The sequence below is a fragment of the Pseudophryne corroboree genome, chromosome 1 (assembly GCF_028390025.1).
Source record: "Pseudophryne corroboree isolate aPseCor3 chromosome 1, aPseCor3.hap2, whole genome shotgun sequence".
Classification (NCBI taxonomy): domain Eukaryota; kingdom Metazoa; phylum Chordata; class Amphibia; order Anura; family Myobatrachidae; genus Pseudophryne; species Pseudophryne corroboree.
In genome coordinates this window covers 616,118,432-616,144,310 of record NC_086444.1, presented here as the reverse complement: position 1 = coordinate 616,144,310, position 25,879 = coordinate 616,118,432, and the positions used below count along the sequence as shown (strand labels likewise).

Below are 25,879 nucleotides of genomic sequence, written 5' to 3'. Positions count from 1 at the left end.
GCAGGGGGCGTGGCTACGATGACGCGATTCAACAAGAATTGCGTCATCGCCTGCCCGGACCGCCCACTTTACTCGCTAAGTGGGCGGCCGGGCTTGGGGGGACCCCTGTAATCAGGAGACTTGCCTGCTCTTCCGGGGGGCCGGGAGGGTCACCCGATTTTCGGGAGCCTCCCGGCCATTCCGGGAGAGTAGGCAAGTCTGCTTTATATGATGTCACATTGAAGGCTTTATACCACAGTATCCCCAATTCACATTATGACATAGTGTCCTCAGTTTATAATATGCCACATTACAGTGCCCCAGTTCTGATTATGTAAGATTAGTGTGTTACAATGAGCGGATCAGATTAGGCATACCTCCCAACTTTTGATGGTGCTGATTCGGGACCCACCGCATCCGTAAAGGGGGCCTGGCCTCGTATGGATAGACGTGGCCTCGTATGGATGGTTGTGGCCTATCGCCACGACCCCCATTTTTGTCATTTTGGGGGCGTGCCCCGGCTAACCATCCCTGCACTGATAGATGCCGTACGCATGCACATGGCATCTATTCAGTGGTCACCGGATGCTTTGCAGAGCAGCGGTGATCACTGGCTCTCCCAATTAGTCCCACTGAATTTGGGACAGTTGGGAGGTCTGAATTGGGGCCAGATATACTAAGCCTTTAAAAGTTATAAAGTGTAGAGTGATGAACTACAACCAACCAACCAACCAACCATCACGAGACCGCCTGTCGGGATCCCGGCTGTCACAATGCTGAAGCCGGAATCCCGACAGGCGCTAAAGTCCGCCACCGGAATACTGGCACCACAGGCGCAGTGAGCCACCGTGCCCACAGCGTGGCAAGCACAGTGAGTCTGCAAGGGGCTTTCCAGTGCTTGCCCTGCTGCCGGCATACTGGTGGCCGGGATCCCGCTGTCGGGATCATGACAGCCGGGATTCCAGCCACCGGTAAAACATATATATTCCCCCATTACAGTGCCCTCTTGCCATTATAACATCCACTACACACACCTCTCACTGAAAATGTAATGTAATAGATCAGATCCAATTGTTTGCAGGCAACTCTGGGAAATTGGTATGCAATTTTATAACTTGGCATAGCAATGGCATCCCTTGCACTGACTATAGTTATGCCAATGATCATTTTGAACTAGGGCAGATTTATTAACCCTGGAGAAGTGATAAAGCAGTGATAAGTGGCAGGTGATCACGCACCAGCCAATCAGCTTCTAATTGCCATTTTTCAAACCCGTAATGATTGGCTGGTGCATTATCACCTAACACTTATCACTTCTTTATCACTTTTCCAGGCTTAATACATCTGCCCTACATTTTGTGAAAACTCAAGCCCCATACACACTAGACGAGAAAATGAAAGATTTCGCTCAGAAAGGCCAATCTGAGCGAGATCTTTCACAATCTTGTCCAGTGTGTACACTCAATGTTAACGATGCGCGCTCCCACGCATCGTTAACGACCCCCTCTCTCGTCTGAACATGTACAGATGAGGGAGGTCCTCGTCAACGACAGCCATGCTGCAGATGCAGCATTGCCACCCTTTCCCCCCGCAGCCCCCCCCATCACTGTCGCTCCCTTCCTCGCCGGCATTGGCAAGTGTGTATGCTCTTGCCGATGCCGGCATCCCGCCGCCACCAATATCGGCGTCAGCAGGGATCACCTAGTGTGTACTAGGTTTAACATTTTTTACCCCCTTTCTTCATGAATAGACCTCCGTGTGCCCAATGCACAAATCCCAGCGACAGCAACAATTGCATATTTTCCAGTAGCCGCTGCATATAAATTTGCATCTGCAGCTGCATTTGCGGACATCTCTGAACCAGGCGCTCTTAGGGGGTAATTCCAAGTTGATCGCAGCAGGATTTTTGATAGCAATTGGGCAAAACCATGTGCACTGCAGGGGAGGCAGATATAACATGTGCAGAAAGAGTTAGATTTGGGTGGGTTATTTTATTTCTGTGCAGGGTAAATACTGGCTACTTTATTTTTACACTGCAATTTAGATTGCAGATTGAACACACCCCACCCAAATCTAACTCTCTCTGCACATGTTATAACTGCCTCCCCTGCAGTGCACATGGTTTTGCCCAATTGCTAACAAAAATCCTGCTGCGATCAACTTGGAATTACCCCCTATATACAGTAGATGTATGTTCCACTAGTATTGTACAGTCAAAACTGTTGCATTCTAGAGTAAAGAAATGCCTGTGCCTGGCGCTTTGGTCCACCCACACAGTGCACTTCTTGTATGTACACTCACTCACTGTGAGGGTAATTCAAATCTGATCGCAGCAGCAAATTTGTTAGATATTGGGCAAACCCATGTGCACTGCAGGGGGGGCAGATATAACGTGCAGAGAGAGTTAGATTTGGGTCGGTTACATTGCTTTTGTGCATGGTAAATACTGGCTGCTTTATTCTTACACTGTAATTTAGATTTCAGTTTGAACACCTCCCACCCAAATCTAACTCTCTCTACACATTATATCTGCCCCCCTGCAGTGCACATGGGTTTGCCCAACTGCTAACAAAATTCCTGCTGCGATCAATTTGGAATTACCCCCATAGTCTGCTCGCAGGAGCAACGTAGGCGCAAAAGCATCATTTACGCCCTCCCACGGGACAAGTAGCGAGACAGACACGGGTACTGACCAATCAACTATGAAGTGGGCGTGGTTTTGCTTATCAGCGAGATGCCAGTATCAGGGCTCCGGGTTATTGCTGACGGCCGGGTGTGAGAGGGGGCGTGGCCAGCGGAGACAGGAGACAAATGAGAGAGGTGTACAGGAATAGCGGTTCGGCTGGTGGTTACCCTGACTGAGAGGAGGGGGGCGATGCGGCACCTGAAGGGGGCACAGGAGTGGCGAGGCCTGCAGTTGCCGCCAGGTGAGGGTGAAATGGGTGTTACTGTGTGGATGAACATGGGAGAGCGATATATTTGGGAGGGTACAGTAGTGTGGTGTAGCAGAAGCATGCAGGGTGCTATGTGCGCGCTGATTCGGATACAGCAACTCCGCTTTATCTGCTAAATTGCTAGTGATGGAATGCAGGCTCTTGTTTTGCAGAAGCCTTTGTGTGTATTGTGTGGAATCTGTCGGATAGTAGCATATGTGCCCTGTGTCTGTGCAGCACGCTGACATGTATTGTGTGTCTGTACAGGGCAAAGCTTATATTACACCCTGCATTGTTGTGTGCTTGCATTCACAGTGTTTGCATGTCACAGATAGGCTTCATGAAGCTGTATTAGTTTTCACCAGTCAGATGTATCTGGTATGTTATCTAATAATAATGTGCACTTAGCCATGTGACTTACTCACACAGCAATCAGCAGAGTGTAGGCAGCTTTCATGCCAGCCTCCCCCTCAAAAGCCACACTGCAAGCACAGAGGAGAAGGTTCCACATCCCCTTATTTGTCCGCACAGCCTCTTCAGGTGAGTAATAATATGTCTCTGCTTTCTGGTTTCTGTAACTCTTTTGGTTGCTGACTGTGTGTAGGAATTCTGGTTGCAGAACTATATATAGGTTAGATGGGTCACCTGGGAGCAGGAGTGCTTAATGTAAAATTGACTTTTAATGAAGTGGCTAAAACTCGCATGATCTTTATTTGGTGAGAACAGACCTATTCCTAGGCAGATGGACTGTGATGAGTCAAAAAGCACTATATTATAAATTGTTGACAGAAAACTGATCCTTACTGAGTTAAATCGGCACGCTACACATGGAAGTTTACCCCAAAAATGTGCTATCTGTTGCAGGGCGTTTTACCACTTCCTGCCATGGTGAAGAAAGCGAGTGATAGCGACTCATTTTCTGTAATGGTTATTCCATTGTGGATATAATTTTACTAAAACATTTGAATCCATTCTAATATGTTTTCTTTCACCTTTTGAATAATTTTTATTTATAATATTATATTTTATTTTATTTATATTACTGCCAGAGTGCACGATATAAGACTTGGGGTGCTTTTGTGCTTGATGTGTGAATAGGGCCCTGGTTGCTGCGGTATAAAGCCTGTATGACAACAGATAACCTTCGTTACACATTTAACAACAAAAGTGGCCACAGATGTATCAAGTACCTGGAATAAAATATGTTTTCTCTAACGTCCTAGTGGATGCTGGGGACTCCGTCAGGACCATGGGGAATAGCGGGCTCCGCAGGAGACAGGGCACATCTAAAAAAGCTTTTAGGTCACATGGTGTGTACTGGCTCCTCCCCCTATGACCCTCCTCCAAGCCTCAGTTAGGTTTTTGTGCCCGTCCGAGAGGGTGCAATCTAGGTGGCTCTCTTAAAGAGCTGTTTAGAAAAGTTTTTTTTTAGGTTTCTAATCAGTGATTCCTGCTGGCGACAGGATCACTGCAACGAGGGACTTAGGGGAGAGACTTGCAACTCACCTGCGTGCAGGAGGATTGAAGTCTTAGGCTACTGGACACTGAGCTCCAGAGGGAGTCGGAACACAGGTCAGCCTGGGGTTCGTCCCGGAGCCGCGCCGCCGATCCCCCTTACAGACGCTGAAGAACGGCAGAACGGAGGTCCGGAAACAGGCGGCAGAAGACTCCTCAGTCTTCATGAAGGTAGCGCACAGCACTGCAGCTGTGCGCCATTGTTGCTACACGGCTCACTGATCTCGGTCACGGAGGGTGCAGGGCGCTGCTGGGGGCGCCCTGGGCAGCAATATAGATTACCTTAGAGGCAAATAAATACATCACATATAGCCATTAAGGCTATATGTATGTATTTAACCCAGGCCAGTTTTCCTAATAACCGGGAGAAAAGCCCGCCGTGAAAGGGGCGGAGCTTATTCTCCTCAGCACTCAGCGCCATTTTCCTGACCAGCTCCGCTGGTGAGGAAGGCTCCCACTCTCCCCTGCACTACAGAAACAGGGTTAAAGAGAAGGGGGGCATAAATTGGCGATACAATTATATATTAAGAGCCCATATATAGAAACAACACCTTCTAGGGTTGTTATATACATTATGGCGCTTTTGGTGTGTGCTGGCAAACTCTCCCTCTGTCTCCCCAAAGGGCTAGTGGGTCCTGTCCTCTATCAGAGCATTCCCTGTATGTGTGTGCTGTAGGTCGGTACGTGTGTGTCGACATGTATGAGGAAAATGTTGGTGAGGAGACGGAGAAAATTGCCTGTAATGGTGATGTCACTCTCTAGGGAGTCGACACCAGAATGGATGGCTCACTTATGGAATTACGTGATAATGTCAACACGCTGCAAGCCGGTTGACGACATGAGACAGCCGGCGGACAAATTAGTATCGGTCCAGGCGTCTCAGACACCGTCAGGGGCTTGTAAAAACGCCCATTTACCTCAGTCGGTCGACAGACACTGACACGGACACTGACCCCAGTGTCGACGGTGAAGAAACAAACGTATTTTTCCTTTAGGGCCACAAGTTACATGTTAAGGGCAATGAAGGAGGTGTTACGTATTTCTGATACCACAAGTACCACAAATAAGGGTATTTTGTAGGGTGGGAATAAACTACTTGTAGTTTTGCCTGAATCAGATAAATTAAATGAAGTGTGTGATGATACGTGGGGTTCCTCCGACAGAAAGTTATGGGCGGTATACCCTTTTTCCCGCCAGTAGTAAGGGCGAGTTGGAAAACACACCTTAGGGTGGACAAGGCGCTCACACGCTTATAAAAAACATGGCGTTACCGTTTCCAGATACGGCCGCCCTCAAGGAGCCAGCTGATAGGAAGCTGGAAAATATCATAACAGTATATACACACATACTGGTGTTATACTACGACCAGCAATCGCCTCAGCCTGGATGTGCAGCGCTGAGGGGGCTTGGTCGGATTTCCTGACTGAAAATTTTGATACCCTTGACAGGGACAGGATTTTATTGTCTATAGAGCATTTTAAGGATGCATTTCTATATATGTGTGATGCGCAGAGGCATATTTGCATTCTGGCATCAAGAGTAAATGTGATGTACATATCTGCCAGACGAAGACACGACAGTGGTCAGGTGAGGCAGATTCCAGACGGCATATGGAAGTATTGCCGTATAAAGGGGCGGTCCATTGGACCTGGTGGCCATGGCAACAGCTGAAAAATCCACCTTTTGTTACCCCGAGTCACATATTGGCAGAAAAGGACACAGTCTTTTCAGTCTCAGTCCTTTCGTCCCCATACGGGCAGGCGGGCGAAGGCCAGTCATATCTGCCCAGGGGGAGAGGAAAGGGAAGAAGACTGCAGCAAGCAGCTCATTCCCAGGAACAGAAGCTCCTCACGGCTTCTGCCAAGTCCGCAGCATAACGCTGGGGCCGTACAAGCGGACTCAGGTGCGGTAGGGGGTCATCTCAAGAGTTTCAGCAACACTCGCAAGGGAACTCCGGGATCCTACATGTAATATCCCAGGTGTACATTGGAAATTCGAGACGTCTCCCCCTCACACAATTCACAGGCTGTAATCCCAGCAGGTGATAATCAAAGTACCCTTCTTACAACAAGGAAGGGGGTAGTATTCCACACTATATTGTGGTACTGAAGCCAACCGGCTCGGTGAGATCTGAAATATTTGAACACTTACATACAAGCGTTCAAATCAAGATGGAGTCACTCGGAGCAGTGATAGCGAACCAGGAAGAAGGGGACGATATGATGTCACTGGATATCAGGGACGTTTACCTACAGGTCCAAATTTGCCCTTCTCACCAAGGGTACTTCAGGTTCCTGGTACAGAACTGTCACTATCAGTTCAGACGCTGCCGTTTGGATTGTCCACGGCGCCCCGGGTCTTTACCAAGGTAATGGCCGGAATGATGATTTTTCTTAAAAGAAACATGGACGCTTTCCTGATAAGGGAAAGGTCCAGAGAACAGTTGGAGGTCGGAGTAGCACTATCTTAAGTAGTTCTACGACAGCACGAGTGGATTCTAAATATTCCAAAATCGCAGCTTTTTCCGACGACACGTCTACTGTTCCTAGGGAAGATTCTGGACACAGTCCAGAAAAACGTGTTTCTCCCAGTGGAGAAAACCAGGGAGTTATCCGAGCTAATCGGGATCCTCCTAAAACCAGGAAAAGTGTCAGTGCATCATTGCACAAGAGTCCTGGTAAAAATGGTGGCTTATTGGATGCCGGTGACCACGGAGGCCAGCCTGAGAGGCTGGGGAACAGTCACACAGGGAAAAAATTTCCAGGGAAGTGTGATTAAGTCTGGAGAATTCTCTCCGCATAAATAAGCTTAGAGCAATTTTATAATGCTCTAAACTTAGCTAGACCTCTGCTTCAAGGTCAGCTGGTATTGATCCAGTGGGATAACATCACGGCAGTCGCCCACGTAAACAGAAGGGCGGCACAAGAAGCAGGAGGGCAGTGAAAACTGCAAGGATTTTTCGCTAGGCGGAAAATCATGTGATAGCACTGTCAGCAGTGTTCTTTCCGGGAGTGGACGACTGGGAAGCAGACTTCCTCAGCAGGCATGACCTCCACCCGGGAGAGTGGAAACTTCATAGGGAAGTTTTTCAACATGATTGTGGACCGTTGGCAAAGACCAAAGGTGGACATGATGGCGTCCCGCCCGAACAAAAAACGGGACAGGTATTCCGCCAGGTCATGAGACCTTCAGGCGATAGCTGTGGATGTTCTGGTAACACCGTGGGTGTACCAGTCTGTGTATGTGTTCCCTCCTCTGTTTCTCATAACCAGGGTATTGAGAATTATAAGACATAGAGGAGTATGACCTATACTAGTGGCTCCGGATTGGCCAAGAGGGACTTGGTACCCGGAACTTCAAGAAATGCTCACAGAGGACTAAGGGCCTGGGGAGCTAAGAAGGGACTTGATTCAGCAAGTACCATGTCTATTCCAAGACTTACCGCGGCTGCGTTTGACGGCATGGCGGTTGAATGCCGGATCCTGAGGGGAAAAGGCATTCCATAAGAGGTCATACCTACCCTGGTCAAAGCCAGGAAGGAGGTGACCGCACAACGTCATCACCACATGTGGTGAAAATATGTTGCGTGGGTGAGGCCAGGAAGGCTCCACGACGGAAATTCAACTAGGTCGATTTCTACACTTCCTGAAAACAGGAGTGTTTTGGACCTCAAATTGGGGTTCATTAACATTTAAATTTCGGCCCTGTAGATTTCTTCCAGAAAGAATTGACTTCAGTTCCTGAAGTCCAGATTGTAAAGGATGTATTGCATATACAGCTTTTTTGTGCCCCTAGGGGCACCGTGAGATCTCAACATAGTGTTGGGATTTCTTAAAATCATATTGGTTTGAACCGCTCAAATCTGTGGATTTGAAATATCTCACATGGAAAGTGACCATGCTGTTGACAAATATCTCACATGGGAAGTGATCATGTTGTTAGCCCTGGCCTCGGCCAGGCGATTGTCAGAATGGGCGGCTTTGTCTTACAAAAGCCCATATTAAAATTTTCCATTTGAACTGGACAGAACTGGGACTCGTCTCCAGTTTCTTCAAAAAGGGGTGTCAGCGTTTTCACCTGAAACAACCTCTTGTGGTGCCTGCGGCTACTAGGGACTTGGAGGACTCCAAGTTACTAGACGTGGTCAGGGCCCTAAAAATATATATATATATATATATATATATATATATATATATATATATATATATATATATATATATATATATATATATATATAGTTAGGACGGCTGGAGTCAGAAAGTCTGACTTGCTGTTTATACTGTATACACCCAACAAGCTGGGTGCTCATGCTTCTAAGCAGTCTATTGCACGCTGGATTTGTAGTACAATTCAGCTTGCACATTCTGTGGCAGGCCTGCCACAGACGAAATATGTAGATGCCCATTCCACAAGGAAGGTGGGCTCATCCTGGGCGGCTGCCCGAGGAGTCTCGGCATTACAACTTTGCCGAGCAGCTACGTGGTCAGGGGAGAACACGTTTGTAAAATTTTACAAATTTTGATACTCTGGCTAAGGAGGACCTGGAGTTCTCTCATTCGGTGCTGCAGAGTCATCCGCACTCTCCCGCCCGTTTGGGAGCTTTGGTATAATCCCCATGGTCCTGACGGAGTCCCCAGCATCCACTAGGACGTTAGAGAAAATAAGAATTTACTTACCGATAATTCTATTTCTCGTAGTCCGTAGTGGATGCTGGGCGCCCATCCCAAGTGCGGATTGTCTGCAATGCTTGTACATAGTTATTGTTACAAAAATCGGGTTATTACTATTGTTGTGAGCCATCTTTTCGGAGGCTACTTCGTTTTGTTATCATACTGTTAACTGGGTTCAGATCACAAGTTGTACGGTGTGATTGGTGTGGCTGGTATGAGTCTTACCCGGGATTCAAGATCCTTCCTTATTGTGTACGCTCGTCCGGGCACAGTACCTAACTGAGGCTTGGAGGAGGGTCATAGGGGGAGGAGCCAGTACACACCATGTGACCTAAAAGCTTTTTTAGATGTGCCCTGTCTCCTGTGGAGCCCGCTATTCCCCATGGTCCTGACGGAGTCCCCAGCATCCACTACGGACTACGAGAAATAGAATTATCGGTAAGTAAATTCTTATTTTAAAATATAGTGGTGACTTACCAAACCTGAATTTTTTTTATTGTTGCTAAAGTTATTACCACTCCTGTAACAGTGGTTTCACATGGCAGGCTTCAGGGAGTGAAATCTAACCCTAAGGTGTCTTCTTGCAGTAAGCATCCTTAGACTCATCTCAGTGGAGGATGTTTTTGAGAGAGCAACGCAGACACCAGCACACTGTGAGTACTTGTCTGCTAAGCCTTTTACATTATACTTCCACCTGGGAGAAGATGGTGAAGTAGGTCTTCATAGGTTAGTTGTTCTGATAGAAACAGATGTTTCCATACCAGTCATTCCAATATATACCATTGCTTCTCTTCCTGTATCACACAACTTATACCCCTTTCAGACTGGCACAGCCAGGTCGCACCTGGGAATTTGTACACGGGTGCAACCCGGCTTGAGATCCCTTTCATGCGTCCGGCCCGACCTGGCATATTGCCGGGTTGGTGACGTAACTGCTGATGCTATAGGAGGCAGCACTTGGAGATGATCCTCTCCAAGCGCCGCCTCCTCCTATGCACAGAATGGGCGCCGGGTCGCCTTGACCAGGCTTACCCGTTCACACTGCACACATTCCGAGTCGATTCTGGCTTCAACCCAGGTCGCGACCTGGAATGAAATGCCGGGACACTCGACCCGGGATATTGCTTTAGGACCCTTTCACACTAGGCAAAATCCCGGGTTAACGTGCGTTCATGTGCAATAACCTGGGAAATTTTTGGTAGTCTGAAAGGGGTATAACTTCTTCCATATTGCTATATGCATTTCACGCTTCATTTAGAAAGGGTATTTTCATTTTATCTTTAACACCATCACCTTTCTCTCTCCCATATCAGAGTTCTATATTAGCACTACTTTTCCTTCCCCTTTGCTCGTGCACTATACTTTACCTATTTGTTTTTGCTATCCTGTTGCACTCTTTAACATGCTCTTTCCCCATCTACTGCATTTATTTCTTGCATTTTATATTGCCTTTGTCTTATTTAAACATTTTAGAGCAACACTGAGAACTGATTCGCAGTCGTGTCCAATAATTGGCATACATATTAGATGCAGTTTCACTTCTCTATAATATTTAAATATGCTGATTATGGTTAGAGACTTTCATGTACTCTGTCACCTAAACCACATCCTGCTCTGTGTGCTGATTACTGCCTGCTCCTAAACTTACATCTGTTTGCATGGGCCTACGGTGTGTCATTCTGTATATATCATATTATTTTATTTTTTTCTGTACATCTTTTTTTTCTTCTTCTTGCCCACTATATCCTGTTTACCTTACGCTATAGGCTACTGACCAATTCCGACAGGCTTCCATCGATCCTAAAAATGGCTGATGCACAGTGTACACACTACCCAATAAGCAGTTACCGTATTTGCCGGCGTATAAGACGACTGGGCGTATAAGACGACCCCCAACATTTCCACTCAAAATATAGAGTTTGTTATATACTCGCCGTATAAGACTACCCCCTCTTCCGCACACCTTCCACACACCAAATAAAACGTAAAAGAACATCAGATTGTAAAATGTATAAAAGTATACCCCTGTGTGCATTTATTGTTACCGGTTTCACATGAGTGCCATTACAGTACCTGTCATTGTCACCATTGTACGGCCACAACGCGACTGCAGCGCCTCCGGCCAGTCCCTGCATCTCCCTGTAATTGGCACTAGTGCGCAAGTCCGCATGTGCGAGCTCTGCGTAGACAAGGGGCGGGCCACGCTGATGACCCGCCGCGGCCGCACTGGATACCGCGCGATACTGGATGGTATGTAGAATGAGGTGGGTGGGCATCGGGAGGCCACTATGGGCACCGGGCGAGTATCGGAAGGCCACTATGGCAGCTATGTCTATCCCAACTGAAGTGCACCCGGCGTATAAGACGACCCCCCCACTTGGCGGCATGTTTTTCAGGGCAAAAAAGTCGTCTTATACGCCAGCAAATACGGTAGTTCTAAATGATCCTTTTGCTTCAAAATAATCTCAATGATCAGTATCTCCATACAATTTACAGCAGAAATTGGCCCAGGTACATACACACTGCACTTTCTTGAATGTTACCAAAAACAAAGTGAACGACATAATGAGTACAGCTTTCACTATGGGGGTCATTCTGAGTTGATCGCTAGCTGCCATTGTTCACTGCGTAGCGATCAGTGAAAAAAACTGCTAATCTGCGTATGCACCGCAATGCGCACGTGTGTACGGGTACGAAGTCCTTTGTGGTTTTGCACTGGTTCTAGCGACGATTCCAATCGCACAGCCGATCGCAAGGAGATTGACAGGAAGAGGGCGTTTCTGGGTGTCAACTGACCGTTTTCTGGGAGTGTATGGAAAAACGCAGGCGTGGCCGGGCGTTTGCTGGGCGGGTATCTGACGTAATTACCGTGTCACTCGTCGCAGCAATCATCACGCAGGATAAGTAACTACAGGGCTGGTCTTGTTTTGCACAAAATGTGTTTGCAGCCGCTCGGCTGCACAGGCGTTCGCACTTCTGCAACGCGAAAATACACTCCCCCGTGGGTGGCGACTATGCATTTGCATGGCTGCTAAAAACTGTTAGCGAGCGATCAACTCAGAATGACCCCGTATATCGGGTGCAAAAAATACAGTTTCTTCACCGACTGTTGGGCAAAAGTGCTGTGTGCACACTCAACAATTGTCACCCATTTCAGTTGGAAATAACCATATCGCACAATGTTTCTTACAGTGTGTATTCATTGTTACAATCCTTGCGCCCTCGCTCTCTCTCATTACTCTTCATTTTGAAATTTGATAGTTGGGAGGCATTCATAGGTGACAGATGAACAGAGGTACATATGTCCATATCCAATTGGCCGCAGGTTTTTTCTCACAAAAAATTATGAGAACCTCGCGACCAATTTTGGATTACAGTGGGTATGTGTGCTCCAGATACCTGCAGTATCCAATTTTAAAAAATTGGTTGCAGGGTACTTTGTGGGCGAAATCCCTTGGGGGGGAGGGGGATTTATTTGTGGGTAGCATGCTTCCCGATGCGGGGAGTGTGTGTAATGTGGGTGTGGAGAGCTGGTGCAGGTTTAGGGGTAGTGTGTGTGTGTGTGTGTGTGCGTGTGCGGGGTTAGAGGTAGTGCCTGTCCTGTGCCTGGTCGGTCTCTGAATGCGGTCTGCATTGTCTGCGACGCTGGAGACAAGACCTCTAGGAGGAGGCAGTGCTTCGGAAATGGAGTAATTATTTATTACCAGTTATTTATTTAGCACACACATGTTTTGCAGTGCTTTACAGAGAATGTTTGGCCATTCACGTCCGTCCCTGCCCTAGTGGAGCTTACAGTCTATATTCCCTACTACACACACGCACACGCGTTAACAAGCACGGGTAGAACATACAAACTCCATACAGTTAGCGCCATGGTAGGAATCGAACCCATGACTCAGTGCTGTGTGGTAGTAATGCTAACCATTACACCATCCATGCAGCCCTTAATTTAACTAATTAAACCATTTTTAAACTTCCAATTGCTTTATTAGTCATGGGGCGGAGGGGGGTGTTGCAGCAGCAGCTCCAGAGCAATTCCCGACCATTTTTCTTAAAATTTTTGATTTTTAGTAAAAATTGGTAATGTTCTGGCGCTGCAGGAAAAAAAATCCCTTGCCATCCAAAATCTAAAAAACCCCCCAGTAGATGCGAGATTTTTGTTATCTTGCACTTAATTAAATATGTCCCATAGATGGGAAAAACAGAATAACAGGGTATATATAAGTATTAATGCAAGTAAATGGCACATACGTGGAATGCTTAAGAAATATTGGAGACCAAAAAGGCATATGGTTGTCTTCTATAATATAGTTATTAGCAGTTTCTTATATAGCGCAGCATATTCCGTTGCGCTTTACAATTAGAACAACAGTTATAGAACAAAACAGGGCAAAGACAGACATAGCGGTAGGAAGGCCCTGCTCGCAAGCTTACAATCTAGAGGGAAATAGCTATTGATATCTTTACTAAGGATGTTTCTGCTAACTGGTGCAAAGAAACAAAATGTTATTGTCCATTGTTTAGAAAAAAAATGGCTTCCAGTTATTTAAAAAAAAATATTTTTTTTGTTTGTTTATTTCCTTTTCTATCCTATGCCTTTCCCTGGATTTCCTTGTCTGTAATCCCTGCGCCATTCATTACTTCCCATCATAAATGCTTACTTCCTTTATTGCTTGCCCTTTGTGGGTGTCACAGTTGTGGCAAGAAAGAATCATCTTCACAAAAGCTGTTAGAAGACTAATATTTTGTGATTGTATATTTGTCTACATACTATTGTCGCCAAGCCTAAATTGTAACATCCAGGTGTAACCTAGTTTGATATTTCTACAGAGGTGTACACAGCCTGTTTCCTTCTCTGATCCATACAAAGTGTTTCTTTGTCTCTCCCTTGCCTTGTGTGCTTTCACTTCTTTAATGTCCTCACTCACTTTTGCTACCCACTCTGTCTCCTTAATATCTACTCTGCATCCACCAAAATGATCTCCTTTTCATTCTTCTCTTCCTGTCTCCCCCGCCTTTCTCTTGTATATGAATACACATACAGTTCTCCTGTTGTCTCTACTCATCCTAATGTCCTTTCAGCTCAGAGGCTGCTGATTAACCTGTGCTGACTGTGGAGGCCACTAGCTTACCTCAATCTCTAGCGTCCAAGATGTCTTATTTCGGGGACCATTTCTGGGTATGAATTGATTTAGTATATGAATGTTCTATTTAACTCAATTACTGTCCCTCACTGACTTCCATATTTTTATTTTCTATTACCTGCCTTCACTTTACATCATTATTTCACCTATCTTCTATGTATTATTATTATTATGCTAGCAGTTATTACCCTGTCTTCATCAACTAAAAAAAAATAATTTTTAAAACACAACCTTTTCAGGTTTTTCGTTATATGTGAAAGTGTGCCTTTTGTGCTTTATGAGTATTTTTAAATGATGCATTGTATATGTTTATTTATGTATTCTCTCCCACTTGCTTACTCAGAGATGTATGTCTGTTATTTATATACCTCCCTCAGACGCCTCGCTAATCTCTTGTCAAGTACTGAAACTAGTGGGGGTGAGTGGGGCGAGGGTGGAGGCAGCAAGCTGTTTCTTCATACTGCTAAATATTTTTAGTAGTGGTGAGGTTTAAAACCAATCATTAATAGAATACTGGGAATACTTGGAATAGGGCAAGCTACTTTTTCAAAGCCCATGAATATACTTTTATCACCAACAATTGAATAAAAAGGTTAGGCTAAGCGTATTCCCAAAGATATGGACAGCTGTAAATGTAAAAGAGGTAGATTAATTTATTGTATTACATGAATGTAAATAGTTAATATGGTGCATACGTGTATGTTTTCTCTAATAGTTATACTATACCAGGATACTATTGCAGTTTTTGTTCTTTTGTGTTGGTAGCATTGAATGTCACCCATTCTTTTACATAACGTGCCAGACCTCTGCTAATTTGATTTCCTACTTCCTGTGTATCCAGATGTCTCCGGAACTTAATGATAGCCATGCACAGAACCTAATTCCAGAACCCTTCTACACCCATGACCATAGTTCATCATTATACTGAATGGTTAACCCTTTTTCTGTAAATAGTAACCACTTGTTCTACCTGCTGTTCTTTTGATGGGCAGGCTATGAACCCTTAAACGTAAAGATACTTTGTATTATTTTTAGAGATGAGCGGGTTCGGTTTCTCTGAATCCGAACCCGCCAGAACTTCATGTTTTTTTTCACGGGTCCGAGCGACTCGGATCTTCCCGCCTTGCTCGGTTAACCCGAGCGCGCCCGAACGTCATCATGACGCTGTCGGATTCTCGCGAGGCTCGGATTCTATCGCGAGACTCGGATTCTATATAAGGAGCCGCGCGTCGCCGCCATTTTCACACGTGCATTGAGATTGATAGGGAGAGGACGTGGCTGGCGTCCTCTCCGTTTAGAATAGATTAGAGAGACACTTGATTTACTAATTTTGGGGAGCATTAGGAGTACTCAGTACAGTGCAGAGTTTTGCTGATAGTGACCACCAGTTTTATTTATAATCCGTTCTCTGCCTGAAAAAAGCGATACACGGCACACAGTGACTCAGTCACATACCATATCTGTGTGCACTGCTCAGGCTCAGGCCAGTGTGCTGCATCATCTATTATCTATATATAATATTATATATATCTGTCTGACTGCTCAGCTCACACAGCTTATAATTGTGGGGGAGACTGGGGAGCACTACTGCAGTGCCAGTTATAGGTTATAGCAGGAGCCAGGAGTACATAATATATTATATAGTGAGTGACCACCAGACACACAGTGCAGTTTATTTAATATATCCGTTCTCTGCCTGAAAAAAGCGATACACACAGTGACTCAGTCAGTCACATACCATATCTGTGTGCACTGCTCAGGCTCAGGCCAGTGTGCTGCATCATCTATATATATTATATATCTGTCTGACTGCTCAGCTCACACAGCTTATAATTGTGGGGGAGACTGGGGAGCACTACTGCAGTGCCAGTTATAGGTTATAGCAGGAGCCAGGAGTACATAATATTATATTAAAATTAAACAGTGCACACTTTTGCTGCAGGAGTGCCACTGCCAGTGTGACTAGTGACCAGTGACCTGACCACCAGTATATATAATATTAGTAGTATACTATCTCTTTATCAACCAGTCTATATATTAGCAGCAGACACAGTACAGTGCGGTAGTTCACGGCTGTGGCTACCTCTGTGTCGGCACTCGGCAGCCCGTCCATAATTGTATATACCACCTAACCGTGGTTTTTTTTTCTTTCTTTATACATACATACTAGTTACGAGTATACTATCTCTTTATCAACCAGTCTATATATTAGCAGCAGACACAGTACAGTGCGGTAGTTCACGGCTGTGGCTACCTCTGTGTCGGCACTCGGCAGCCCGTCCATAATTGTATACTAGTATCCAATCCATCCATCTCCATTGTTTACCTGAGGTGCCTTTTAGTTGTGCCTATTAAAATATGGAGAACAAAAATGTTGAGGTTCCAAAATTAGGGAAAGATCAAGATCCACTTCCACCTCGTGCTGAAGCTGCTGCCACTAGTCATGGCCGAGACGATGAAATGCCAGCAACGTCGTCTGCCAAGGCCGATGCCCAATGTCATAGTACAGAGCATGTCAAATCCAAAACACCAAATATCAGTAAAAAAAGGACTCCAAAACCTAAAATAAAATTGTCGGAGGAGAAGCGTAAACTTGCCAATATGCCATTTACCACACGGAGTGGCAAGGAACGGCTGAGGCCCTGGCCTATGTTCATGGCTAGTGGTTCAGCTTCACATGAGGATGGAAGCACTCAGCCTCTCGCTAGAAAAATGAAAAGACTCAAGCTGGCAAAAGCAGCACAGCAAAGAACTGTGCATTCTTCGAAATCCCAAATCCACAAGGAGAGTCCAATTGTGTCGGTTGCGATGCCTGACCTTCCCAACACTGGACGTGAAGAGCATGCGCCTTCCACCATTTGCACGCCCCCTGCAAGTGCTGGAAGGAGCACCCGCAGTCCAGTTCCTGATAGTCAGATTGAAGATGTCAGTGTTGAAGTACACCAGGATGAGGAGGATATGGGTGTTGCTGGCGCTGGGGAGGAAATTGACCAGGAGGATTCTGATGGTGAGGTGGTTTGTTTAAGTCAGGCACCCGGGGAGACACCTGTTGTCCGTGGGAGGAATATGGCCGTTGACATGCCAGGTGAAAATACCAAAAAAATCAGCTCTTCGGTGTGGAGGTATTTCACCAGAAATGCGGACAACAGGTGTCAAGCCGTGTGTTCCCTTTGTCAAGCTGTAATAAGTAGGGGTAAGGACGTTAACCACCTCGGAACATCCTCCCTTATACGTCACCTGCAGCGCATTCATAATAAGTCAGTGACAAGTTCAAAAACTTTGGGTGACAGCGGAAGCAGTCCACTGACCAGTAAATCCCTTCCTCTTGTAACCAAGCTCACGCAAACCACCCCACCAACTCCCTCAGTGTCAATTTCCTCCTTCCCCAGGAATGCCAATAGTCCTGCAGGCCATGTCACTGGCAATTCTGACGAGTCCTCTCCTGCCTGGGATTCCTCCGATGCATCCTTGCGTGTAACGCCTACTGCTGCTGGCGCTGCTGTTGTTGCCGCTGGGAGTCGATGGTCATCCCAGAGGGGAAGTCGTAAGCCCACTTGTACTACTTCCAGTAAGCAATTGACTGTTCAACAGTCCTTTGCGAGGAAGATGAAATATCACAGCAGTCATCCTACTGCAAAGCGGATAACTGAGTCCTTGACAACTATGTTGGTGTTAGACGTGCGTCCGGTATCCGCCGTTAGTTCACAGGGAACTAGACAATTTATTGAGGCAGTGTGCCCCCGTTACCAAATACCATCTAGGTTCCACTTCTCTAGGCAGGCGATACCGAGAATGTACACGGACGTCAGAAAAAGACTCACCAGTGTCCTAAAAAATGCAGTTGTACCCAATGTCCACTTAACCACGGACATGTGGACAAGTGGAGCAGGGCAGGGTCAGGACTATATGACTGTGACAGCCCACTGGGTAGATGTATGGACTCCCGCCGCAAGAACAGCAGCGGCGGCACCAGTAGCAGCATCTCGCAAACGCCAACTCTTTCCTAGGCAGGCTACGCTTTGTATCACCGCTTTCCAGAATACGCACACAGCTGAAAACCTCTTACGGCAACTGAGGAAGATCATCGCGGAATGGCTTACCCCAATTGGACTCTCCTGTGGATTTGTGGCATCGGACAACGCCAGCAATATTGTGTGTGCATTAAATATGGGCAAATTCCAGCACGTCCCATGTTTTGCACATACCTTGAATTTGGTGGTGCAGAATTTTTTAAAAAACGACAGGGGCGTGCAAGAGATGCTGTCGGTGGCCAGAAAAATTGCGGGACACTTTCGGCGTACAGGCACCACGTACAGAAGACTGGAGCACCACCAAAAACTACTGAACCTGCCCTGCCATCATCTGAAGCAAGAAGTGGTAACGAGGTGGAATTCAACCCTCTATATGCTTCAGAGGTTGGAGGAGCAGCAAAAGGCCATTCAAGCCTATACAATTGAGCACGATATAGTAGGTGGAATGCACCTGTCTCAAGTGCAGTGGAGAATGATTTCAACGTTGTGCAAGGTTCTGATGCCCTTTGAACTTGCCACACGTGAAGTCAGTTCAGACACTGCCAGCCTGAGTCAGGTCATTCCCCTCATCAGGCTTTTGCAGAAGAAGCTGGAGGCATTGAAGAAGGAGCTAAAAGGGAGCGATTCCGCTAGGCATGTGGGACTTGTGGATGCAGCCCTTAATTCGCTTAACAAGGATTCACGGGTGGTCAATCTGTTGAAATCAGAGCACTACATTTTGGCCACCGTGCTCGATCCTAGATTTAAAGCCTACCTTGGATCTCTCTTTCCGGCAGACACAGGTCTGCTGGGGTTGAAAGACCTGCTGGTGACAAAATTGTCAAGTCAAGCGGAACGCGACCTGTCAACATCTCCTCCTTCACATTCTCCCGCAACTGGGGGTGCGAGGAAAAGGCTCAGAATTCCGAGCCCACCCGCTGGCGGTGATGCAGGGCAGTCTGGAGCGACTGCTGATGCTGACATCTGGTCCGGACTGAAGGACCTGACAACGATTACGGACATGTCGTCTACTGTCACTGCATATGATTCTCTCAACATTGATAGAATGGTGGAGGATTATATGAGTGACCGCATCCAAGTAGGCACGTCACACAGTCCGTACTTATACTGGCAGGAAAAAGAGGCAATTTGGAGGCCCTTGCACAAACTGGCTTTATTCTACCTAAGTTGCCCTCCCACAAGTGTGTACTCCGAAAGAGTGTTTAGTGCCGCCGCTCACCTTGTCAGCAATCGGCGTACGAGGTTACATCCAGAAAATGTGGAGAAGATGATGTTCATTAAAATGAATTATAATCAATTCCTCCGCGGAGACATTGACCAGCAGCAATTGCCTCCACAAAGTACACAGGGAGCTGAGATGGTGGATTCCAGTGGGGACGAATTGATAATCTGTGAGGAGGGGGATGTACACGGTGATATATCGGAGGGTGAAGATGAGGTGGACATCTTGCCTCTGTAGAGCCAGTTTGTGCAAGGAGAGATTAATTGCTTCTTTTTTGGGGGGGGGTCCAAACCAACCCGTCATATCAGTCACAGTCGTGTGGCAGACCCTGTCACTGAAATGATGGGTTGGTTAAAGTGTGCATGTCCTGTTTTGTTTATACAACATAAGGGTGGGTGGGAGGGCCCAAGGACAATTCCATCTTGCACCTCTTTTTTTCTTTTCTTTTTCTTTGCATCATGTGCTGATTGGGGAGGGTTTTTTGGAAGGGACATCCTGCGTGACACTGCAGTGCCACTCCTAGATGGGCCCGGTGTTTGTGTCGGCCACTAGGGTCGCTAATCTTACTCACACAGCTACCTCATTGCGCCTCTTTTTTTCTTTGCGTCATGTGCTGTTTGGGGAGGGTTTTTTGGAAGGGACATCCTGCGTGACACTGCAGTGCCACTCCTAGATGGGCCCGGTGTTTGTGTCGGCCACTAGGGTCGCTTATCTTACTCACACAGCGACCTCGGTGCAAATTTTAGGACTAAAAATAATATTGTGAGGTGTGAGGTATTCAGAATAGACTGAAAATGAGTGTAAATTGTGGTTTTTGAGGTTAATAATACTTTGGGATCAAAATGACCCCCAAATTCTATGATTTAAGCTGTTTTTTAGTGTTTTTTGAAAAAAACACCCGAATCCAAAACACACCCGAATCCGACAAAAAAAATTCGGTGAGGTTTTGCCAAAACGCGTTCGAACCCAAAACACGGCCGCGGAACCGAACCCAAAACCAAAACACAAAACCCGAAAAATTTCAGGCGCTCATCTCTAATTATTTTCTGATGTTTGTTCTTCACATCTGCCTGTTACTGTAGAAGTTTAACCTGTTAATAAAAATATTCAGAATTGTGACATGGTTATATTTGCCATTACAAATCTATGTTACGGAAGGCTTGTGATAGCAGCTTCAGCTTTGACTGTGTGACTGTGTAAGTTGTGGATTTAGTTAGACATGGCCAAAGAACTATTTGGGAAGACTTCACTTTAGTTCTTGGTCATGGATTTGTTAATCTCAGTTTGTTTTAGGAAAAGTCAAACATTATGGTTCTGAATTGTTACCCTATCCATCTACAACAGGGGTTCTCCACAATATTTCCCCCCCTGGCAGCCCATCTGCACTATTTGTACCTCTGACATTTGCAAAGCAATATGGGGCAGATGTATTAACCTGAAGAAGGGATAAAGTACAAGGTGATAACACACCAGCCAATCAGCTCCTGTCATTTTTCAAATCTGCAATGATTGGCTGGTGCATTATCACCTTGCGCTTATCTTTGCTTTATCACTTCTTTATCCCTTCAGGTTAATACATCTGCCCCCATGTTTGTCATTCATATACAAATGAGTCCCCATACATCTTGCCCCAATACGCCACATAGCGGAAGATTCCTGATGTGAGTGAACGGACAGGTCCCGTGCAACTCCTTTAGCGTATTCATATTGCTACGCAATAGGACGCATAGGCAGACTCTGATTAAAATGATATGCGACATGCCTATATTCTGCGTCTGCGGCTCTATTGCCATACGAAATGGTACAGTGTTTTCTAAGAATAATAGAAGGAATTGTACATACATAAAGCCTTTTTTTAGGTTTGTTAGCAAACCAAAAAAGCACACGATCGACCAAAACCATGTGCACTGCAGGAGGGGGGGGGGGCAGATGTTACATGAGTTAGATTTGGGTGGGGTGTTTAAACTGAAATCTGAATTCCAGTGTAAAAATAAAGCAGCCAGTATTTACCCTGCACAGAAACAATATAACCCACCCAAATCTAACTCTCTCTGCACATGTTATATCTGCCCCACCTGCAGTGCAACATGGTTTTGCTCATTAATGTGCTTTTTTTGCTTTGCTAACAAACCTGAATAAGACCCAAAGCTCTCGCATAATAAAGTGTATTAAAAAAATAAAAATTGACAGTAAAACTATTGTCCACACATGCTTTCTTTTACGGGATACATTTTTTTTTTTTCATTTTATTATCTTGGTCCTGATGTAATATATGGGATTTTTCTTGGTGTCTTTTTTTTTTTTTTTTTTTTTTTTTATTACCTAGATGTCCAGCCCTTCCCCTCATCACAGGAAGTTCTTAAAATACCCCAGGTTAAAAACCCCTGATCTGTATGTACATACTGTTCGTTATGTTTTCTCTATCGTCCTAGTGGATGCTGGGGTTCCTGAAAGGACCAGGGGGAATAGCGGCTCCGCAGGAGACAGGGCACAAAAAGTAAAGCTTTAGGATCAGGTGGTGTGCACTGGCTCCTCCCCCTATGACCCTCCTCCAAGCCTCAGTTAGGTTTTTGTGCCCGGCCGAGAAGGGTGCAATCTAGGTGGCTCTCCTAAAGAGCTGCTTAGAAAAGTTTAGCTTAGGTTTTTTATTTTACAGTGAGTCCTGCTGGCAACAGGATCACTGCATCGAGGGACTTAGGGGAGAAGAAGTGAACTCACCTGCGTGCAGGATGGATTGGCTTCTTTGGCTACTGGACATTAGCTCCAGAGGGACGATCACAGGTACAGCCTGGATGGTCACCGGAGCCTCGCCGCCGGCCCCCTTGCAGATGCTGAAAAGAGAAGAAGGTCCAGAATCGGCGGCAAGAAGACTCCTCAGTCTTCTTAAGGTAGCGCACAGCACTGCAGCTGTGCGCCATTGCTCTCAGCACACTTCACACGGCAGTCACTGAGGGTGCAGGGCGCTGGGGGGGGGCGCCCTGGGAAGCAATGTAAACCTATTTTTTGGCATAAAATACCTCACATATAGCCTCCGGGGGCTATATGGAGATATTTAACCCCTGCCAGAATCCGTTAAAGAGCGGGAGACGAGCCCGCCGAAAAAGGGGCGGGGCCTATCTCCTCAGCACACAGCGCCATTTCCTCACACAGTTCCGCTGGTCAGGAAGGCTCCCAGGCTCTCCCCTGCACTGCACTACAGAAACAGGGTTAAATCAAGAGAGGGGGGGCAAAATTTGGCGAAATTGTGATTTTATAAAAGCAGCTATAAGGGAGCACTTATTATAAGGCTATCCCTGTAAAATATAGCGCTTTGGTGTGTGCTGGCAAACTCTCCCTCTGTCTCCCCAAGGGGCTAGTGGGGTCCTGTCCTCTATCAGAGCATTCCCTGTGTGTGTGTGCTATATGTCGGTACGTGTGTGTCGACATGTATGAGGACGATGTTGGTGAGGAGGCGGAGCAAATTGCCTGTAATGGTGATGTCACTCTCTAGGGAGTCGACACCGGAATGGATGGCTTATTTATGGAATTACGTGATAATGTCAACACGCTGCAAGGTCGGTTGGCGACATGAGACGGCTGGCAAACAAATTAGTACCTGTCCAGGCGTCTCAAACACCGTCAGGGGCGTTAAAACGTCCTTTTACCTCAGTCGGTCGACAGACACAGACACGGACACTGATTTCAGTGTCGACGGTGAAGAAACAAACGTATTTCCCTTTAGGGCCACACGTTACATGTTAAGGGCAATGAAGGAGGTGTTACATATTTCTGATACTACAAGTACCACAAAAGAGGGTATTATGTGGGATGTGAAAAAACTACCTGTAGTTTTTCCTGAATCAGATAAATTAAAGGAAGTGTGTGATGATGCGTGGGTTCCCCCCGATAGAAAATTATTGGCGGTATACCCTTTCCCGCCAGAAGTTAGGGCGCGTTGGGAAACACCCCTTAGGGTGGATAAGGCGCTCACACGCTTATCAAAACAAGTGGCGGTACCGTCTATAGATAGGGCCGTCCTCAAGGAGCCAGCTGACAGGAGGCTGGAAAATATCATAAAAAGTATATACACACATACTGGTGTTATACTGCGACCAGCGATCGCCTCAGCCTGGATGTGCAGAGCTGGGGTGGCTTGGTCGGATTCCCTGACTAAAAATATTGATACCCTTGACAGGGACAGTATTTTATTGACTATAGAGCATTTAAAGGATGCATTTCTATATATACGAGATGCACAGAGGGATATTTGCACTCTGGCATCAAGAGTAAGTGCGATGTCCATATCTGCCACAAGATGTTTATGGACACGACAGTGGTCAGGTGATGCAGATTCCAAACGGCACAAAGGTGTATTGCCGTATAAAGGAAGAGGAGTTATTTGGGGTCGGTCCATCGGACCTGGTGGCCACGGCAACTGCTGGAAAATCCACCGTTTTTACCCTAAGTCACATCTCTGCAGAAAAAGACACCGTCTTTTCAGCCTCAGTCCTTTCGTCCCTATAAGAGTCATATCTGCCCAGGGATAGAGGAAAGGGAAGAAGACTGCAGCAGGCAGCCCATTCCCAGGAACAGAAGCCTTCCACCGCTTCTGCCAAGCTCTCAGCATGACGCTGGGACCGTACAGGACCCCTGGATCCTACAAGTAGTATCCCAGGGGTACAGATTGGAATGTCGAGACGTTTCCCCCTCGCAGGCTCCTGAAGTCTGCTTTACCAAGGTCTCCCTCCGACAAGGAGGCAGTATGGGAAACAATTCACAAGCTGTATTCCCAGCAGGTGATAATCAAATTACCCCTCCTACAACAAGGAAAGGGGTATTATTCCACACTATATTGTGGTACTGAAGCCAGAAGGCTAGGTGAGACCTATTCTAAATCTAAAAAAATTTGAACACTTACAAGGGTTCAAATCAAGATGGAGTCACTCAGAGCAGTGATAACGAACCAGGAAGAAGGGGACTATATAGTGTCCCGGGACATCAGGGATGCTTACCTCCATGTCCCAAATTTGCCCTTCTCACTAAGGGTACTTCAGGTTCGTGGTACAGAACTGTCACTATCAGTTTCAGACGCTGCCGTTTGGATTGTCCACGGCACCCCGGGTCTTTACCAAGGTAATGGCCGAAATGATGATTCTTCTTCAAAGAAAAGGCGTCTTAATTATCCCTTACTTGGACGATCTCCTGATAAGGGCAAAGTCCAGGGAACAGTTGGAGGTCGGAGTAGCACTATCTCGGATACTGCTACAACAGCACGGGTGGATTCTAAATATTCCAAAATCGCAGCTGTTCCCGACGACACGTCTGCTGTGCCTAGGGATGATTCTGGACACAGTCCAGAAAAAGGTGTTTCTCCCGGGAGAGAAAGCCAGGGAGTTATCCGAGCTAGTCAGGAACCTCCTAAAACCAGGAAAAGAGGCTTCCTACGAAGCAATTCCATTCGGCAGATTTCACGCAAGAACTTTTCAGTGGGATCTGCTGGACAAATGGTCCGGATCGCATCTTCAGATGCATCAGCGGATAACCCTATATCCAAGGACAAGGGTGTCTCTCCTGTGGTGGTTACAGAGTGCTCATCTTCTAGAGGGCCGCAGATTCGGCATTCAGGATTGGATGCTGGTGACCACGGAGGCCAGCCCGAGAGGCTGGGGAGCAGTCACACAAGGAAAAAATTTCCAGGGAGTGTGATCAAGTCTGGAGATTTTTCTCCACATAAATATACTGGAGCTAAGGGTAATTTTATAATGCTCTAAGCTTAGCAAGACCTCTGCTTCAAGGTCAGCCGGTATTGATCCAGTGGGAAAAACATCACGGCAGTCGCCCACGTAAACAGACAGGGCGGCACAAGAAGCAGGAGGGCAATGGCAAAAACTGCAAGGACTTTTCGCTGGGCGGAAAATCATGTGATAGCACTGTCAGCAGTGTTTCATTCCGGGAATGGAAACTGGGAAGCAGACTTCCTCAGCAGGCACGACCTCCACCCGGGAGAGTGGAAACTTCATCGGGAAGTTTTCCATATGATTGTGAACCGTTGGGAAATACCAAAGGTGGACATGATGGCGTCCCGTCTGAACAAAAAACGGGACAGGTATTGCGCCAGGTCAAGAGACCCTCAGGCAATAGCTGTGGACGTTCTGGTAACACCGTGGGTGTACCAGTCGGTGTATGTGTTCCCTCCTCTGCTTCTCATACCTAAGGTACTGAGAATTATAAGACGTAGAGGAGTAAGAACTATACTCATGGCTCCGGATTGGCCAAGAAGGACTTGGTACCCGGAACTTCAAGAGATGCTCACAGAGGACTTATGGCCTCTGCCGCTAAGAAGGGACTTGCTTCAGCAAGTACCATGTCTGTTCCAAGATTTACCGCAGCTGCGTTTGACGGCATG

At 46.4% G+C, this 25,879-nt stretch overlaps 1 protein-coding gene across 6 annotated transcripts in view; it reads left to right on the top strand.

Annotated features, from left to right (window-relative positions):
- Positions 1-2,704: 2,704 nt before the first annotated feature.
- FCHO1 (FCH and mu domain containing endocytic adaptor 1) overlaps positions 2,705-25,879 on the top strand; it is a 325,680-nt gene continuing 302,505 nt past the window's right edge. The window contains exons 1-4 of one of the 6 annotated variants that reach the window (XM_063914422.1): positions 2,705-2,906; positions 3,342-3,452; positions 9,685-9,750; positions 14,180-14,276. In XM_063914422.1, coding sequence (XP_063770492.1) covers positions 14,250-14,276 — 27 coding nt within the window. In that variant the 5' untranslated portion in view covers positions 2,705-2,906; positions 3,342-3,452; positions 9,685-9,750; positions 14,180-14,249. Of the gene's footprint in view, positions 2,907-3,341; positions 3,453-9,681; positions 9,751-14,179; positions 14,277-25,879 lie in introns of those variants that run through there. The other 5 variants (XM_063914420.1, XM_063914425.1, XM_063914426.1 and 2 more) reach the window with 5 other exon arrangements.